This window comes from Lactuca virosa, chromosome 5 (assembly GCF_052849685.1).
Source record: "Lactuca virosa cultivar CGN04683 chromosome 5, Lactuca_virosa_CGN04683_v6, whole genome shotgun sequence".
Taxonomy (NCBI): Eukaryota; Viridiplantae; Streptophyta; class Magnoliopsida; order Asterales; family Asteraceae; genus Lactuca; species Lactuca virosa.
The window spans coordinates 207,836,766-207,856,896 of record NC_136430.1 but is presented as its reverse complement, the minus strand read 5'-3'; the positions used below and the strand labels follow the sequence as shown (position 1 = coordinate 207,856,896).

At 36.8% G+C, this 20,131-nt stretch overlaps 1 protein-coding gene and 1 pseudogene across 1 annotated transcript in view; both read left to right on the top strand.

Annotated features, from left to right (window-relative positions):
- LOC145111679 (polyubiquitin-like) overlaps positions 1 to 5,659 on the top strand; it is a 35,937-nt gene extending 30,278 nt beyond the window's left edge. The window contains exon 2 of the mRNA XM_079047938.1: positions 4,931 to 5,659. Coding sequence (XP_078904064.1) covers positions 4,931 to 5,552 — 622 coding nt within the window. The 3' untranslated portion in view covers positions 5,553 to 5,659. The remainder of the gene's footprint in view (positions 1 to 4,930) is intronic.
- Positions 5,660 to 6,970: 1,311 nt separating this feature from the next.
- On the top strand, positions 6,971 to 19,682 carry LOC145112303 (polyubiquitin-like; annotated as a pseudogene).
- The last annotated feature ends 449 nt before the right edge of the window (positions 19,683 to 20,131 follow it).

Below are 20,131 nucleotides of genomic sequence, written 5' to 3'. Positions count from 1 at the left end.
ACGCCTGACGATACTACTGACACCATACCATATTATATAGGAAAAGTTATGTACATTCATACATTCAAAAATTCAGTTTCAGGAATTACCAACGTATAATGATTAGCTACAATTTTAGGATGTAGTTAATAACAGAAGTTTAAAAAATGAGGGGGGGAGGGGGGGGGGGGGGTGAAAGTAACATTGTAGAAGGTTCAAAGTTAAAGGGTAAAAAACATTTTAAAAAGTAAACGGTATCAACATACAATAATTAGCTACAACTCTACAATATAGTTAAACACGGAAGTTTAAAAAATAAATGGTGAAAATAACATTGTAGAAGGTTCAAAGTTAAAGGGTAAAAAATAACATTTTAAAAAGTAGATTGTGAAAACTAAAGGGGATGAAAGTAATATTTTAAAGACATCATAGTTTATAAGGTAGAAGCCATATTGTAAAAAAAGTAAAGGAGAAGAAAGCTTTATTTTTCAAAATATGGGTGGAAAATGTAGGTAGGTAGAAAGTTGAGGGGTGAATCAAATAAAAAACAAGAAAATAAAACCGAGGAAAAACAAAAGTATGGGCCACCATAAGTATATAATATTACTTATTTTTTAAGTTAACCAATGGAAGATAAAATAATAAAAAACTGTATTATATGTGATCTCAGTCATACAGGAAACGTACATAAATATATTCAGTAAACCATAGAAAAAAAAATTACAAAAAAACATAGAAAATTTTGAATTTATACTCACATATACATATAAAATAAAGTAATTTATTTTTAATTACTGAAGGAAAGTTGTAAATTTACGTTGAAATGTTGATAATCTCAAATTTATATCGGCATATACATAAAAATGTAACAAATTAGTTTTTTTTTATTTTTAAAGTTAACGAATGTGATAAAGTCCAAATCCGAGGGTGTGAAAGTGACATTATAAAATTGAAGTGTGGTAACTGTAGAAAAATCAGATTATATATATTACGGAAATAAACACGAAAGTTTAAAAAATAGAAGAGATTAAAATGACATTTTATAAATTTCAAAGTTGATGTGTAAATACTATATTTTAAAAAATAGACGGCTGGAAAATGTAATTTTACAAAGTAGAGGAATAAAAAGTATCAGTGGATAGGAAAAAAGTCAAACTTTATATACTATGGAGGATAAACACAAAAATTTAGAAAATAAAAAAGATAGAAAGATATATTATAAAAGTTTTAAAGTTAAGAGGATAAAATTGATATTTTATAAATTATAGGGATGAAAATGTTATTTTAAAAAGTAGAAGGTAAAAGTTTAATTAAAAGCTATTAAAGGGGTGAAAGTGCCCTTACATTTGTGAAATTCACAATATTGCATTGGGTCCCTAGGGTATCTACGCTTCTTCCATTCTTTAGGGGCCTGATTGGTTCTTTTTTTATTGGCGGAAAACGTTTTCCAAACCACAGTCCTTTATGTACCTCCTACTTATCCATGGTCTAGGTTGTACTCTGGGGGAGTAAGCACTTATCTTCTCATGTGGCGGTAGTCTAGCATGATACCGCCTCCTGTCCGTCGTACTTTTTTCAAGGCATATGCTTTCTAGCCGGATAAACCTATTGACCTTTTCTAGCAACTCTTATATGCTTTTGAACTCTCGCCCTTGGAGTTTTATGAACAAAAGTACATTTATGAGGCCATAGGTTAAGGAAACATTTATCATGGGATCGTCATGGGTGGAGACCTGGGTACATGCTTCCATGAATCTTTCCAAATAGGCGACGTTAGTTTCGCATTCCCGTTGCCGATAAGCATGAGTTGTGCTTCCTATTGAAACCGTCTCTTTTGGATGAAGCTCGTGGTGAAATTTTTACACAAGTGCTCGTAACTTGCAACACTTTTTGGTGGCAAACTTTCCGGCCAGTACCTTACCGACCCGTCGAGCGTTCCTGTGAAGAATATGCACCATAGATTCCTATTCATGGGTATAGTTCAGATTACCCATGTAAAATTAGATAATTGGTTGTAAGGATCTGTGGTGTCTTCGTATCTCCCCACCGTCGGCCTCTTTAACCTCCTCGAGACATGAGTTTGATTGATTTCGTCTCAGAATGGAGATTTGAAATCTAAAGATGCAAACTCCTTGTGATAATCCGGGAATTCTTCGTCCGATGAGTCTTTTCGCGCTTGCTTTCGCTTTGTAGGGGTTCCACCCTCTTTATTTTCCTACTCGAGTCCTCTTCTTCTTGATCCATATCTTCCAATGTATTTGTGTCAGTTGTTTACACTGTTACGAACTCCTCATTTCTTTCTTTATATACTCTCTTTGCTTCCTTATTTTTCTAGTATCTTCAAAAGGCCTCGTACTCCTGCTTGTTCTTTTCTGTATAAGAAGCTTTGATCTCCATATTCTTAGCAGTTGGTTGGGCGCTCCCTGTTTCTAACATTGACATCTATCATATAGGGCTAGATTTATCTGGGGTGACTGTGGTTCCGTCCACGGCTTATAGTAGGAAGTCCGGTGGATGGCGCCAAATGTTGCAACCGGTTACACCTTGCTCGTCGTGGATGAGGACAACCATGCCTCTAAGATGGTTACAACAATAACAACAGGTCAAAGCGAATCCCGGTTTCCCCGAAACCTATCCGATGAGAAAGTAAGTATCGTGAAGATGAAGTTTTCTCTAGCATTAATAGACAACAGTATTTAAAAGTTATTAGATAGATTATCGAATTTTCATACCTGGGAGTGTTGTTTATGTGTTTCTTTTTATAAGAGGATCAAGCCTCGATACCCGCTAGTACAAAGGACAAAAGTACATTGAAAAGACCTTCCTTGTCAAAAATGGGCGGGCCTTCGTAGGCCATTTCAGAGTCCCCATCTTGGATGAACATCCACGTTCTTAGTCTGTGTTCGGTCACACATTTACTTCCTATCTTTCGGATGCGGATATACCCTTAGATCGGGTGATGATCCAACTCAAATACCTACATACGTCCTTAAGCACTAAGACTGATAACTTCAAATTCCTTTGATCTTCATGATATCTTATTATGAACCAGAGACATGGATCTAGGTTCAACCTCATGGTTCATAATTATGTTTCCCGATACCGACTTGTGGTGACATCTAGACTGATTGTCAAATCTAATCAACCCAATCTTAGTTTGACCAAGAATTTGTTGTCAACACCAAATCAACGAGGGGCCAGAGATATATAATTCTCTAATTCTAGCAGAATGATCAAATAAACTTTGACTGCATAGGCCAATTCTATTCCTCATGAAATATCTAGTCAAACCCTGTATGGCTGCCAGTTACGGACAACATTGGGGTAAAACCAAGACATAACATATTGTAGAACAAGACCTCATGTATCCGCATTTGAAGAATATAAAATTCATCCATCTTAATTTACTTATGACATGACCCATGAAGTGATCTTTTAGTGTGGTTACTCCAATACTTTAAATCTCAATTTTCAAGTAATCATTAGTATTGGTCGCAGGGCTATGCTATGTTCATCCCTATGAACAATCTACCAATACTATGGAAATCTTAACTCACTACTCTATTCCAAGAGTAGGATTGACTGTGGAAGTTTGAATAATAAAATTATTCTGGAAGTGCTTCTAAACATGCAAAAGAAGGAACATAGATAATATGAATAAGCATAACAATTTATTATTAATAATAACAAAATTTTTTAATATCCAATATGTTCCATATGATCAAACTACAAATTATGTAATCAAACCAGTTCACTAGCAAAACGAATGACAATAAACCTAGTATGAGCATCATGCTTAATCTATAACAATGGTTTAGTGAACGAATCAACTGGATTGTCTTCTGATGGTACTCTGCTCACAATGATGTCTCCATCTTCAACTAGTTTCCTAATGTAGTGAAATTTTCTTTGAATATGCCTTGTGTGATTGTGATCTCGAGGTTCTTTAGCTAAAGTAACTGCACCCTCGTTATTATAGAAGATCTCAACTGGTTTGGCTATGCTAGGAACAACACCCAAATCATTGATGAACTTCTTGAGCCACACTACTTCTTTGGCCTCTTCATTGGCTGCAATATACTCTAACTTTGTAGTTGAGTTAACTATAGTCCCCTGCTTGGAACTTCTCCAAGTCACCGCTCCTCCATTTAACATGAATACATAATGAGACTGAGATCTGAAATTATCCCTGTCAGTTTGAAAACTTGCATCTACATATCCTTTTATACTTAGCTCTTCCTTACCACCATAAACCAAAAACATATCATTAGTCGTCCTAAGATACTTCAGAATTTTCATGACTACAGTCGAATGAATTTCGCCTGGATTGGCTTGATAATGACTCGTACTAATGGCGTATGAGACGTCAGACCTTGTACATATCATGGCGTACATGATCGACCCTATAGCCAAGGCATATGGGACTCAACTCATTGTGTCTAGTTCTTCAATAGTATTAGGAAATTGGTTTTTACTCAAAACCATGCCACGTTGTATAGGTACAAATCCCTTCTTAGTTTCTTCCATCTTGAATTTCTTTAAGATTTTATCTAAGTATATGTTTTGGCAAAGTCCTATTAGTCGCCTAGATCTATCCCTATAGATCTTGATACCAAGTATGTAGGTAGCTTCTCCCAATTCCTTCATAACAAAACTCTTCCCAAGCTATGCTTTTACACTATTCAATGTTGGGATGTCGTTTCCTATTAAAAGAATATCATCGACATATAAGAAAAGGAATAAAACTATCCTCCCACTAGATCTAACATACACACATTTTTCATCTTCATTACTTAAGAAACCAAACTCATTGATCTTCTCATCGGAAGCCAGGATTCAGTATAAAGAAGGTATTCCTCCTGATCAGGAGAGACTCATTTTCGTCGGGAAGTAGTTAGAACTTAGAAGATAACAAAGCTATCTCAGACTACAATATCTAGAAGGAATCTACCCTTCATCTCGTCCTCCATCTTCGTGTCAGGATGCAGATCTTTGTCAGAATGCGAATGGGGAAGACCATATTTATTGAAGTTGAAAGCCTTGATACCATAGGTAAAGTGAAGGCCAACATTCAGGATATAGAGGGGATTCCACCGCATCATCAGCTTTTGATCATTGCTGGGAAGAACCTCGAGAGTCCTAGAACTTTAAAAGAATATGACATGCCAGTAGTATTTACATTTCACCTGAGTCTGATGTTTGAAGATGATATGCGAATTTTCATAAAGACTTTGATAAGGAAGACCATCACGCTGGTAGTGGGGACCTCGGAAACCATTTGTAATGTGAAGGAAAAAATTCAGGCCGTTGAGGGGTTTCCATGGAATCAACATCGTTTGTTCACTGTTGGAAAGAAGCTTAAGAATGACAAAACTTTGAGGGATCATAACATCGAAAAAGAATCTAGATTGGACCTTATTCTTGGTTGGGGGTGGGGAGGAGATGTTTTTCAGATTTTTGTGAAGACTTTGACAGGGAAGGTCATTGGGCTGATGGTGAAGATCTTGGAGACAATTTATAACTTGAAGGCGAAGATTTGGGTCATAGAACAGATTCCATTGCGTGAACTGTAACACCCATAAAATTCAAGCCAATTTAAAACTTTTCAAAACATTTAAAACCAAGAGTTATTACAGATTTGTTTTCAAAATAGTCTATATCAGAGTTTTCCTAGAAACATAAACAAAACATGAGGAGTTGTACGATCATGCCTTTGCCTTGTCGCGATCCCCTGATGTACCTGAAACAATAAACTAAAACTGTAAGCCTGATAGCTTAGTGAGTTTCCCCCAAAATACCGATACACTGCACATAACACATGTACAAATAACAGCATATACTGGGTCCACAGCTTTACAGTGTGAGTCTGGATTGCCTTCCGGGCCCACAGCTCACATCTGGATTGCCTCCGAGCTCACAGTATGAGTCACCCTTAGCTCGTATCTGGAATGCTCCCGGGTTTGTTGGTTACCGCACGAAGCAGTATCACCTCAACCCATCTCAAATAATATGTCGACATATAACACAACTAATGCACATACAGATAATCACATGATACTACAGGTAGTCCTACAGATCTACCTAACTGGCATAACAACTAATATGCAACACTAACTCATACTCAACATACTACCAACTGCTAGGGAATCGTATCCAATGGTCCGGCATTGGTGCCTTAGACCCCTTAGTATAGTGAGGATAACTCACCTCACACTGTCGACTCGATGATAAACTCAACTCTCAGATCGCCGGCACAAACTCCACCACCTATATCCACCATAGAACCATGCTTGTAAATTTCCAATTTTCCAAAATGTCCCCAGAAGTCAACTGGTCAACCGTTTGTCAAAGTCAAAGTCATTGGTCAAGGTCAACAGTCCATGTTGACCTCAACTCGTCGAGTACCCTCAGCTACTCGCCGAGTTCCTTGCATAACTCGCCAACTCGCCGAGTCACTGGAGTGACTCGTCGAGTTCCTAAGGTTTGCGGCCGTAAACTCCTTGCCCGAATCGTCAAGTTTCCCCTTGCAACTCGCCAAGCTCAAACATGACCAAAGGTTGGGAAAACCGTAGCCAACTCACCGAGTCACTAATCTGACTCACCGAGCCCACGACAATCTTCATCGGACTCGCCGAGTTGACCATGCAACTCGCCGATTCCCTTCAGTCCTTCATCCATACAGATGCTTTTTAAGCCATGTTAAGGTTCCATATTGTAGATCCAGCTGCCCAAGGTATGTTTATCATGTAAAGTTGCAAACTTTACGTGCATGCAAAGCTCTAAAATCTCAAAATGACAAAACCAAGCTTGCAGAAGAGTTTTACACCTTAGGAGAGTCTCATTCTTGTAAAAGCTAGAAGATTTATGGACTAAGAGACCCAAGAGAGTTCAGATCTGAAGCTGCAACTTCAGATCTTAGCTCAAACACAAGAAAGGCTTCCAAATATGCTAGAAAAGCCCTAAAATCCACCCAAGAGAGATCTAGAACGAAATGAGGTTAAGATAACGACTTAATACCTTCCAAAGGATGCCAACTGAGGTAGATCTCTGATTCCCACACGATCCTTGCTTCTAGCTACTTGTTTCCCCAAGCTTTTCTCACCAAAAAATCCTTCTTCAAGGCTTAAGACACACAATGGAGCACACTCACACGAGTTAGGGTTATGGAGTATCAAGGGGCTGTGAAAGGGAGGATGGGGAGGCCAATGATCCTTTAAATAGGGTGCAAAACCCCGAAAATTAGGGTTTCATCCTCCAGCTCCTACTCGTCGAGTCCCTAGTTGGACTCGGCGAGTAGGTCACTCAAACACGTGAACCAACCCACTGCTACTCGACGAGTCGGGCAAGCAACTCGTCGAGTAGACCTTGAAACGAAGAAAAATCTTATATCAAAAGTCAATACCTGAGAATCGGGGCGATACATGAACACCGTGTATTTCGCGGTGATGGAAGGCGACTAGAGGATGGTAAAACTTTTAGTGATTATAACATCCTGAATGAATCTACAATGCACATGGTAGAGATGGTGTATGGAGGTCGTTATCATATTTTTGTTAAGACTTTGACAGGTAAGACTATCAAGACTTTTCTTGGTGCTACAGGGACCATTGATTTTTCGAAGGCAAAGATTCAAGACATTGAATGGATTCGACCACATCATCAACGTTTGGTCACTTCTGCAAAGACCGTTGAGGATGTTAGAACTTTGGCCGATTATAATATCCAACAAGAGTCTACATTGGATCTGGTTCTGAGGCTTGGTGGATATGATATCCTGATTTATGTTGTGATTAATTTGAAAGGGAACTGGAAGATCATCATTCTGGAAGTGGAAAAGTTGTACACCGTTGAAGATGTGAAGGAAAAGATTAAGGACAAATAGGGTATTCCCGCTGATCACCAGAGACTTATATTTGAAGCGAAGGAACTAGATAATGGGCGGACTCTTGCTGATTATAATATTCAGCAGGAGTCTACTCTTAACCTTTTTGATCCCGAACTCTAAATTTATATTTTCATGTATATTTAACTAAAAGCTTCTTCATGTCTTCATCTTGGATGGAGTTAATTTCTACTTAAATGATTTACATACACAAGGTAAACCGGGAACCTTTTTCCTTTTTGTGATAGATATGGTCATTTTGATGACAATGTTGTCTTTTGTTAATGCTCATGAGTAGTTGTAGTCATGGAACTATATCATGAATCCTAGCTTGTTGTGATTCAAGTTTTTTTGAAAAAAGTTATGATGCTTTACTGCAATTTGTTCGCTTATTTCTATAGTTGCAAATCAATCAAGTGAAAAGAATATAATCAGAGTAATTAATAAACGTAGAACACACCATGTAAATAATGTCTGTTTGGCTCAATATGCTTTCAAGAGAGTACATAGTGAATAGACAAAATACAACGAAATTATTATCTAACTCTAGTACCATTCACCTATTTATAGGGAACCAGAAAGCGAACAAAAAAATACAAGGGACTAGTTACACTAGACTTCGAACACTAAAATGCCCTTGTAATAAGATTACAAACTAACGAAGCTATCAACAAGATTCGACACCTCACAACTAAATTCGACCTCTACAATTTCATCTTATCCGGGTTTATGTTATTGTTTTGGTATCTTTGTTTTAGTTTTTTTCTTTAGTTTATTGTCCTTTGTGCTGTATAAAGCTGAAGAAGAATGGAGGGCAACTGAGGAGCTAAGGGCAACTTGATATTATAAGTCATTTAGACAAACGGTCAAACGCCACATTGTTTCATGAAATTCCTCAATTAAATGTTTGTTTCATATGAATGTGTTACTTTTTAACCAGTAACTAAGATCTCCAGTAACTAAGCTCTGATAAATATCCTTAAAGTTGGGATTTTATTTACTTTTTTAGAATCGAATCCTGCAATTATTGTCCAAAAAGAAAGACATTGTTTGTTGTTTGGAAATTGATATATAAAACTTATCAGTATCTTTTATTTGGTTAATTAAAAAATAACCATAATATGTGTGTTATTATAGAATAACCACTCACAAACCGGTGACTTTTAAGCAAATAATACATTTTTGACAACTAAAATGGCAACTTTAAGACTTTAAGTGATTGTGTAACAGACTAGGCTATGTTTGGCGTACAAGCTGAAAAGCTAGCTGTTAGCTGAAAAACTAATTATATGAAAAACTAATTATATGAAAAACTGGAGTGACTCGTCGAGTTCCTAAGGTTTGCGGCCGTAAACTCCTTGGCCAACCCGTCAAGTTTCCCCTTGCAACTCGCCAAGCTCATACATGACCAAAGGTTGGGAAAACCCTAGCCAACTCGCCGACTCACTAATCTGACTCGCCGAGCCCACAACAATCTTCATCGGACTCGCCGAGTTGACCATGGAACTCACCGAGTCCCTTCAGTCCTTCATCCATACAGATGCTTTTTAAGCCATGCTAAGGTTCCATATTGTAGATCCAGCTGCCCAAGGCATGTTTATCACGTAAAGTTGCAAACTTTACGTGCATGCAAAGCTCTAAAGTCTCAAAATGACAAAACCAAGCTTGCAATGGAGTTTTACACCTTAGGAGAGTCTCATTCTTGCAAAAGCTGGAAGCTTTATGGACTTAGAGACCGAAGAGAGTTCAGATATGAAGTTGCAACTTCGGAACTTAGCTCAAACACAAGAAAGGCTTCCAAATATGCTAGAAAAGCCCTAAAATCCACCCAAAAGAGATCTAGAACGAAATGAGGTTAAGATAACGACTTAATACCTTCCAAAGGATGCCAACTGAGGTAGATCTCTGATTCCCACACGATCCTTGCTTCTAGCTACTTGTTTCCCCAAGCTTTTCTCACCAAAAATCCTTCTTCAAGGCTTAAGACACACAATGGATCACACTCACACGAGTTAGGGTTATGGAGTATCAAGGGGCTGTGAAGGAGAGGCTGGGGAGGCCAATGATCCTTTAAATAGGGTGCAAAACCCCGAAAATTAGGGTTTCATCCTCCAGCTCCTACTCGTTGAGTCCCTACTTGGAGTCGGAGAGTAGGTCACTCAAACAAGTGGACCAACCCGCTGCTACTCGACGAGTCGGGCAAGCAACTCGTCGAGTAGACCTTGAAACCAAGAAAAATATTATATCAAAAGTCAATACCTGAGAATCGGGGCGATACATGAACACCGTGTATTTAGTGGTGATGGAAGGCAACTAGAGGATGGTAAAACGTTTAGTGATTATAACATCCTGAATGAATCTACAATGCACATGGTTGAGATGGTGTATGGAGGTCATTATCATATTTTTGTTAAGGCTTTTTTCTTGGTGCTATAGGGACCATTGATTATTCGAAGGCAACGATTCAAGACATTGAAGGGATTCGACCACATCATCAACGTTTGGTCACTTCTGCAAAGACTGTTGAGGATGTTAGAACTTTGGCCGATTATAATATCCAACAAGAGTCTACATTGGATCTGGTTCTGAGGCTTGGAGGATATGATATCCTGATTTATGTTGTGATTAATTTGAAAGGGAACTAGAAGTTCATCATTCTGGAGGTGGAAAAGTTGTACACCGTTGAAGATGTGAAGGAAATGATTGAGGACAAATAGGGTATTCCCGCTGATCACCAGAGACTTATATTTGAAGCGAAGGAACTAGATAATGGGCGGACTCTTGCTGATTATAATATTCAGCAGGAGTCTACTCTTAACCTTTTTGATCCTGAAATCTAAATTTATATTTTCATGTATATTTAACTAAAAGCTTCTTCATGTCTTCATCTTGGATGGAGTTAATTTCTACTTTAATGATTTACATACACAAGGTAAACCGGGAACCTTTTTCCTTTTTGTGATAGATATGGTCATTTTGATGACAATGTTGTTTTTTGTTAATGCTCATGAGTAGTTGTAGTCATGGAACTATATCATGAATCCTTGTTGTGATTCAAGTTTTTTGGAACAAAGTTATGATGCTTTACTGCAATTTGTTCGCTTATTTCTGTAGTTGCAAAATCAATCGAGTGAAAAGAATATAATCAGATTAATAATTAAATGTAGAACACACCATGTAAATAATGTCTCTTTGGCTCAATATGCCTTCAAGAGAGTACGGAGTGAATAGACAAAATACAACGAAGTTATTATCTAACTCTAGTACTGTTCACCTATTTATTGGGAACCAGAAAGCGAACAAAAAAATACAAGGGACTAATTACATTAGAATTCGAACACTAAAATGCCCTTGTAATAAGATTACAAACTAACGAAGCTATCAACAAGATTCGACACCTCACAACTAAATTCGACCTCTACAATTTCATCTTATCCGGGTTTATGTTATTGTTTTGGTATCTTTGTTTTAGTTTTTTCTTTAGTTTATTGTCCTTTGTGCTGTATAAAGCTGAAGAAGAATGGAGGGCAACTGAGGAGCTAAGGGCAACTTGATATTATAAGTCATTTAGACAAACGGTCAAACGCCACATTGTTTCATGAAATTCCTCAATTAAATGTTTGTTTCATATGAATGTGTTACTTTTTAACCAGTAACTAAGATCTCCAGTAACTAAGCTCTGATAAATATCCTTAAAGTTGGGATTTTATTTACTTTTTTAGAATCGAATCCTGCAATTATTGTCCAAAAAGAAAGACATTGTTTGTTGTTTGGAAATTGATATATAAAACTTATCAGTATCTTTTATTTGGTTAATTAAAAAATAACCATAATATGTGTGTTATTATAGAATAACCACTCACAAACCGGTGACTTTTAAGCAAATAATACATTTTTGACAACTAAAATGGCAACTTTAAGACTTTAAGTGATTGTGTAACAGACTAGGCTATGTTTGGCGTACAAGCTGAAAAGCTAGCTGTTAGCTGAAAAACTAATTATATGAAAAACTAATTATATGAAAAACTGGAGTGACTCGTCGAGTTCCTAAGGTTTGCGGCCGTAAACTCCTTGGCCAACCCGTCAAGTTTCCCCTTGCAACTCGCCAAGCTCATACATGACCAAAGGTTGGGAAAACCCTAGCCAACTCGCCGACTCACTAATCTGACTCGCCGAGCCCACAACAATCTTCATCGGACTCGCCGAGTTGACCATGGAACTCACCGAGTCCCTTCAGTCCTTCATCCATACAGATGCTTTTTAAGCCATGCTAAGGTTCCATATTGTAGATCCAGCTGCCCAAGGCATGTTTATCACATAAAGTTGCAAACTTTACGTGCATGCAAAGCTCTAAAGTCTCAAAATGACAAAACCAAGCTTGCAATGGAGTTTTACACCTTAGGAGAGTCTCATTCTTGCAAAAGCTGGAAGCTTTATGGACTTAGAGACCGAAGAGAGTTCAGATCTGAAGTTGCAACTTCGGATCTTAGCTCAAACACAAGAAAGGCTTCCAAATATGCTAGAAAAGCCCTAAAATCCACCCAAAAGAGATCTAGAACGAAATGAGGTTAAGATAACGACTTAATACCTTCCAAAGGATGCCAACTGAGGTAGATCTCTGATTCCCACGCGATCCTTGCTTCTAGCTACTTGTTTCCCCAAGCTTTTCTCACCAAAAATCCTTCTTCAAGGCTTAAGACACACAATGGATCACACTCACATGAGTTAGGGTTATGGAGTATCAAGGGGCTGTGAAGGGGAGGCTGGGGAGGCCAATGATCCTTTAAATAGGGTGAAAAACCCCGAAAATTAGGGTTTCATCCTCCAGCTCCTACTCGTCGAGTCCCTAGTTGGACTCGGCGAGTAGGTCACTCAAACACGTGAACCAACCCGCTGCTACTTGACGAGTCGGGCAAGCAACTCGTCGAGTAGACCTTGAAACGAAGAAAAATCTTATATCAAAAGTCAATACCTGAGAATCGGGGCGATACATGAACACCGTGTATTTCGCGGTGATGGAAGGCGACTAGAGGATGGTAAAACTTTTAGTGATTATAACATCCTGAATGAATCTACAATGCACATGGTAGAGATGGTGTATGGAGGTCGTTATCATATTTTTGTTAAGACTTTGACAGGTAAGACTATCAAGACTTTTCTTGGTGCTACAGGGACCATTGATTTTTCGAAGGCAAAGATTCAAGACATTGAATGGATTCGACCACATCATCAACGTTTGGTCACTTCTGCAAAGACCGTTGAGGATGTTAGAACTTTGGCCGATTATAATATCCAACAAGAGTCTACATTGGATCTGGTTCTGAGGCTTGGAGGATATGATATCCTGATTTATGTTGTGATTAATTTGAAAGGGAACTGGAAGATCATCATTCTGGAGGTGGAAAAGTTGTACACCGTTGAAGATGTGAAGGAAAAGATTAAGGACAAATAGGGTATTTCCGCTGATCACCAGAGACTTATATTTGAAGCGAAGGAAATAGATAATGGGCGGACTCTTGCTGAGAATAATATTCAGCAGGAGTCTACTCTTAACCTTTTTGATCCCGAAATCTAAATTTATATTTTCATGTATATTTAACTAAAAGCTTCTTCATGTCTTCATCTTGGATGGAGTTAATTTCTACTTTAATGATTTACATACACAAGGTAAACCAGGAACCTTTTTCCTTTTTGTGATAGATATGGTCATTTTGATGACAATGTTGTCTTTTGTTAATGCTCATGAGTAGTTGTATTTATGGAACTATATCATGAATCCTTGTTGTGATTCTAGTTTTTTGGAACAAAGTTATGATGCTTTACTGCAATTTGTTCGCTTATTTCTGTAGTTGCAAAATCAATCGAGTGAAAAGAATATAATCAGATTAATAATTAAACGTAGAACACACCATGTAAATAATGTCTGTTTGGCTCAATATGCCTTCAAGAGAGTACAGAGTGAATAGACAAAATACAACGAAGTTATTATCTAACTCTAGTACCGTTCACCTATTTATAGGGAACAGAAAGCGAACAAAAAAAATACAAGGGACTAATTACACTAGACTTCGAACACTAAAATGCCCTTGTAATAAGATTACAAACTAACGAAGCTATCAACAAGATTCGACACCTCACAACTAAATTCGACCTCTACAATTTCATCTTATCCGGGTTTATGTTATTGTTTTGGTATCTTTGTTTTAGTTTTTTCTTTAGTTTATTGTCCTTTGTGTTGTATAAAGCTGAAGAAGAATGGAGGGCAACTGAGGAGCCAATGGCAACTTGATATTACAAGTTATTTAGACAAACGGTCAAACACCACATTGTTTCATGAAATTCCTCAATTAAATGTTTGTTTCAAATGAATGTGGTACTTTTTAACCAGTAACTAAGATCTCCGGTAACTAAGCTCTGATAAATATCCTTAAAGTTTGAATTTTATTTACTTTTTTAGAATCGAATCCTGCAATTATTGTCCAAAAAGAAAGACATTGTTTGTTGTTTGGAAATTGATATATAAAACTTATCAGTATCTTTTATTTGGTTAATTAAAAAATAACCATAATAGGTTTGTTATTATAGAATAACTACTCACAAACTGGTGACTTTTAAGCAAATAATACATTTTTGACAACTAAAATGGCAACTTTAAGACTTTAAGTGATTGTGTAACAGACTAGGCTATGTTTGGCGTACAAGCTGAAAAGGTAGCTGTTAACTGAAAAACTAATTATATGGAAAACTAGTTGGTAGCTAAATAGCCAGCTGACTAAAAATAACATTTTGTAAAACTAGCTGATAAACTAAGGGAAAATGTCACTGTAGTACATCAAAGTTTCGTCAATTATCCGATTTGGTCACTAAACTGTTTTTTGCGCAATACACCACTAAACTCGTTTTTTACCTATTAATTAAACCATTTTTCTCGAATTTAGCAGGTTACCAGGTTAAAATGCTGACGTGGCATTTATAATTAGTTTCTCTTTATTTTTTATGAGCCACATCATATAATCCACATGGATAAATAACAATATACTTATAACTTTTTAAATTTTAGAGAAACCACCACCACCGTGAGTGTTATTGTTTTTTCCCACATAACAAAAACCATCTTCGTGAAACTGAAATCAATTTACGCCCACAGCCGAAATGACCAAATCCCAAACCAAAAACCAATCATTCAAATGTGTCGATTTTGTGTTCTTGAAACCCATTCATTTGCAGATTTTTGGTGCAATTCCAGTTTTTGGTTACATGTGAAACCCATTAATGTGTTGAATCTGTGTTCTTGAAAAAAAAAAAGAAATCCAAGCCCTAAATTCCGATTTCGTCAATCTCCCACCACCACTTTCATCAACCTTATAACATCACCATCGTCAACCTTACACCGTTGCCATCGTACCACTAATCCAATCCCTAAATCAATAGATCGTTAGTGAGAGAAGTTCTTCATATATTTCATCTTCCTATGTTCTTTCACTGGTGAACACGATGAACACCATCGCCATTATCAATCTCTAAAATTTTGATACTGAGAAGAAGAAAGTGGAATTTGATTCCTTGTTGCTGAGGATTCTCGCACATACACACGTACATACATAGAAAAGTTGTAAAGAAGACGTAATGAAGGAAGGTACCTGTGATCGACTGGGAATGAGGAAAAGGGGGTGTCGTTCTTTGATTGAGACATGTGATCGATTGATAGAAGGAGACAAAAGAGCAGTGTCGATCTCTGTTATGCTTAAAGGATACGAACGCAGAAGAAGCACAATCGCCAATTGATTTTTGTGGTGGTGGGAACTTGGATGAAGACGTACTGATGGTCTTGGGTAAAGGGCGGGGCTTTTTCAATTTAGGTTTTAAATGAGGGTAAAAAAGCCACATATTAAAAAAAAATAATAATAAAGCCACATAGGCTTAGTAACCGGTGAAACGGGGTAGAATTTGGATAATTCCCCTATTTGACAGGTAACAAATGAGTCTAAACGTCTATTGTGCAAAAAAAAAGTTTAATGACCAAATTAGATAATTGACGTAACTTTGACGTGCTACACTGACATTTTCCCATAAACTAACTGAAAGATATAAAATCACATAAATATGAATTTAGAAGAATATGTTTTCTATAATTAATCAATGATATATTTGAAAAATTAAAAAAAAATTCTAAAAAGCTAGTCTAAGTAGCTTTTTAAAAAGCTATCTTATAAACTACTTTTTTGGCTTGCTAAATATGACAACTTAAAAAAAACTCTAAAAATAAGATAGCTTATCAGTTAGTTTTGGCGCGCCAAACACAGCCTAAAGATAACTGCCAAAAAAGTGTTTAGTGACCAAATTAGATAATTGACGTAACTTTGACGTGCTACACTGACATTTTCCCATAAACTAACTGAAAGATATAAAATCACATAAATATGAATTTAGAAGAATATGTTTTCTATAATTAATCAATGATATATTTGGAAAATTAAAAAAAAATTCTAAAAAGCTAGTCTAAGTAGCTTTTTAAAAAGCTATCTTATAAGCTACTTTTTTGGCTTGCTAAATATGACAACTTAAAAAAAACTCTAAAAATAAGATAACTTATCAGTTAGTTTTGGCGCGCCAAACACAGCCTAAAGATAACTTGATACTTTAGGTGTTGTGTTACTTCTTCCTTTGGTGTATTTGACAACTAAAATGCAAACTCTAAATGTAATGAGCTTCTCATTATAATTGGGTGTTGTATGCATGTTTATGTTCCTTGCTAATTTCAAGCGTTTTAAGATTTCAATTGTGTTTTTAATAATAAATAGCTCTTAAGACTCTGAAGTGTGCATTTGTTTATCTTAGTACCCTTATTTTGTAATGTGTTAATACTATTATTTTTATTTTATACATGGATATAATAAAATTACCTTTTCCATAACTTTTATTATATTTAACTTTTTTGGTATTTATATAGGGAAATAGACTTATCAAGGTAATTAACCTTTCAGTTTGTTCACATCTGGGTAACTATCTTTTTTTTGTACACATCTAGGTAACGAATTTTTTAGAAGTGTTCACATATGACCATTATGACCGGCTGTAGCAGGTTACATTCGGTCGTAACCGGTCATAATGGTCATATGTGAACACTTCCAAAAAGTTCGTTACCTAGATGTGTACAAAAAAAGATAGTTACCCGGATGTCAACAAACCGAAAAGGTAAGAGTAAATTACACGAATGGTCCCTGTAGTTTAGGTAATTTGTGCGTTTGGTCCCTTACTTATTTTTAACTCGGATGATCCCTACTGTTTATTTTTGTCACACCCCCGAACAAAGACGACGGAAACGTCCGAGGGCGGAGGACGTCATTGTATAGTATCATAACAATTGAATATAAATGGACATAGAAACCCACACAACATACATTAAGAGATACAATCCTACATTGTTACAAAGTGTATTTGTTCAAAGTTTACACATCATTAACTGAAAAGTAACAAATCCGGAATGCAACAAAAATCCAGTTCCCGATGACTTATGTACCTGCTTACTGGTTACCTGATAATACAAGTCATTTTGAAAAGCGTCAATTATAAAGTTGGTGAGTTCATAAGCATTTTTGTATGAAAACGGTTTGTATCTACTTTGTTTGAAAAGTATTGTATATCTCCAGAAAATCCGATATTTTCTATAAAAAAATGATTGAATGTCTTGTACCAAAGACTAAAAATGTATGCATGCATGTACTGTGTATCTTGTAAGTATAAGTTCCCAGAAATTCCCATATTTTTCTGATGTATGAAAAGCTGTAGTCTTAAATCCTAAGACCGAATTAGTATATTGAAAAGCAGTATGTAGTTTTATAATTTATAAAACCGATGAAGTGTAAGCTTCACGTAAACCAAGATAGTATTGTTAATCCCTAAGTGAGTTATTATAACCATGATAATGTGACTATTATGCCTGTACAACGTTCTTCAGGCGTCAGAATTGGTAAGATATTTGTTACCCTATACTGGCCCGTCTAGCTGTAGCGAACAACTCAGGTGTGGGATTGTCAATCCCGTATAGATCTATACACAACTATCTCGCTCTCCCTCCAGGAGACTCTGGTTATAATACAGGACTTAAAATGTACTCTAGGTAGGTATGGTGAAGATGGTGTGTCACTAGAGCCTTAACGGATTTACGCGAACTTTGACTCCCTTTGTTGTATAATGAAATGACATCACTTGTGTAAATTCGTGACAGGAATTTAATGACACGCATTTTACAGGTTACAATAGTGTGTTGTTTACGACATGCAGTTTATGACACGCGAACTGTTATGTCAACTATTTGTTTACAATTTTCTATTGTGTGGACTTTTTTTTAATAAAAAGCATTTTTGTATAAATAGTCTATGACAAACACGACTAGTAGTAAATATAATGACAATTTCTTGGATTTTTAACCATCCAAAAATAGTGATGACAAGTTTACGACTATTTTACTAATAAAAATCATTTTTAGTAAAATATAAATTTTGTGGTTTATTTAACACCTTTTTCTGATTTGAAAGTTTTGTACACAAAATATTTTATTTTGGTTTGACTCCAATAAGTCACGATTTTATGCAAGTATATGTTCCATGTTCAACAAAAGATATAAATCCTTTAATGCAAGTATATGTTCCATGTTCAACATATGTCCGTGCATGGATTTGTCCAATGGACAAAAGCATTTTAACCTGTAACAAGTTCATCAAACACAATTTTTATGTGTGAAAGCATGATTTTTTCGACATCAAATGCATGAATCATTTCATAACCAAGTTGGTGCATGTAAATATCCAAAGGGTAAACGAAACTTGACTTGTATCCCCCTTCGAAAAGCTTGAAAAAACACGAAATATGGGGGTTGGTATTTTTCGTGAGTTGTAGGAAGAAGAAGAAAGAATAAATGTCGAGCCTAGCCTTGAGCTTGGAGAGATTCTCGAAAATGGGTGATGTTCTAAGAAGCTACACACGAAAATGGTGTGTAAATGTGATGATCTTAACCTTTTGGTGTATAAAATCATTTGAGTTTTACAAGAAACTTACCAAGATTTCTTAGGACCACTTGAAGATGTAACTTCTCTTGAAGGTGGTTCACGAAAATTTGACCGAAAAAAGTGAGAGTTTGGAGAGTAGAATGGGTTGCAAATGATTTTTGTGTGTGTGTGGGTGTGGGATTGGCTGATCTCTCCCTTAATTGGAGGGAAATTGGTTGACTTCTTAGCTTAGATACATGAAGGTTAATAGTACATGAGCATGGAGACATGGTGGTTAATTACCTTGAGGTTTGTGGAATAATAATGTGGTGTCACTACCTTTTTGGTATTTTTTTGTCTACTTCCAACCGAAATCTATATGGTTTTCGGACATAGTGGCCACCCAAGGGGGGTTTTCGGTTTTAGGGTAGCCGAAAACACCCTAACTCCATAAAGGGTTTGCGGTTTTGATGTGTGTATGGGCTTTTGGGCTTGATTTGGCCCAATAAAAGGGTTTTCAGTCCTATAAAGCCCAAAGAAAAGGGTTTTCGGCCTAGGGTGTTTTGGCCGAGAATTCTTGGGCCAAGGCCCAAAATTGATTGGGTTTAGCTATTGGTTCAAGTTTTTGGGCTTGCAAGAGGCTATTTCAACTTGATTCTCAATGTACGCTCATATGTATTCAAATAACATTGTAGTTTGAATTTCACTAATTTGATGTTGTAAGGTTACATAAAGGAAATTGTTTTGTACATGAATCACAATCTCAACCCTACATTGCTAGTTATGACATCATCACCCCGTTAGAGGGAATTTCGTCCCAAAATTCGTTCTAAGGCAGCTTTCACGAAGTAGGGTAGAGATGTGGGTACTTTTGCATCATTTGGTCTTCGCGTTCCCAGGTGAAGTCAGGTCCTCGTTTGGCACTCCATCGGACCTTCACAAAGGGAATGCGGCTTTGCTTTGTTCGCTTCACTTCCCCGTCCATTTTTCCTGCGGCTTCCTCGACGAAATGAAGGTTTTCATTCACCTCAATCTCATCAAGCAGAACAACGAGAGTTTTGTCAGATAGGCATTTCTTCAGGTTTGACACATGAAAGACAGGGTGTACATTGCTGAGTTCTGGTGGTAACTGCAGTTTGTAAGCTACCGGACCGATCCTGGCAAGGATCTCGAATGGTCCGATGTACCTTGGATTCAATTTTCCCCGCCTTCCAAAGAGTATGATCCCTTTCCATGGAGAGACCTTTAGCAGTACGCGATCACCGACTTGGAATTCTAGGGG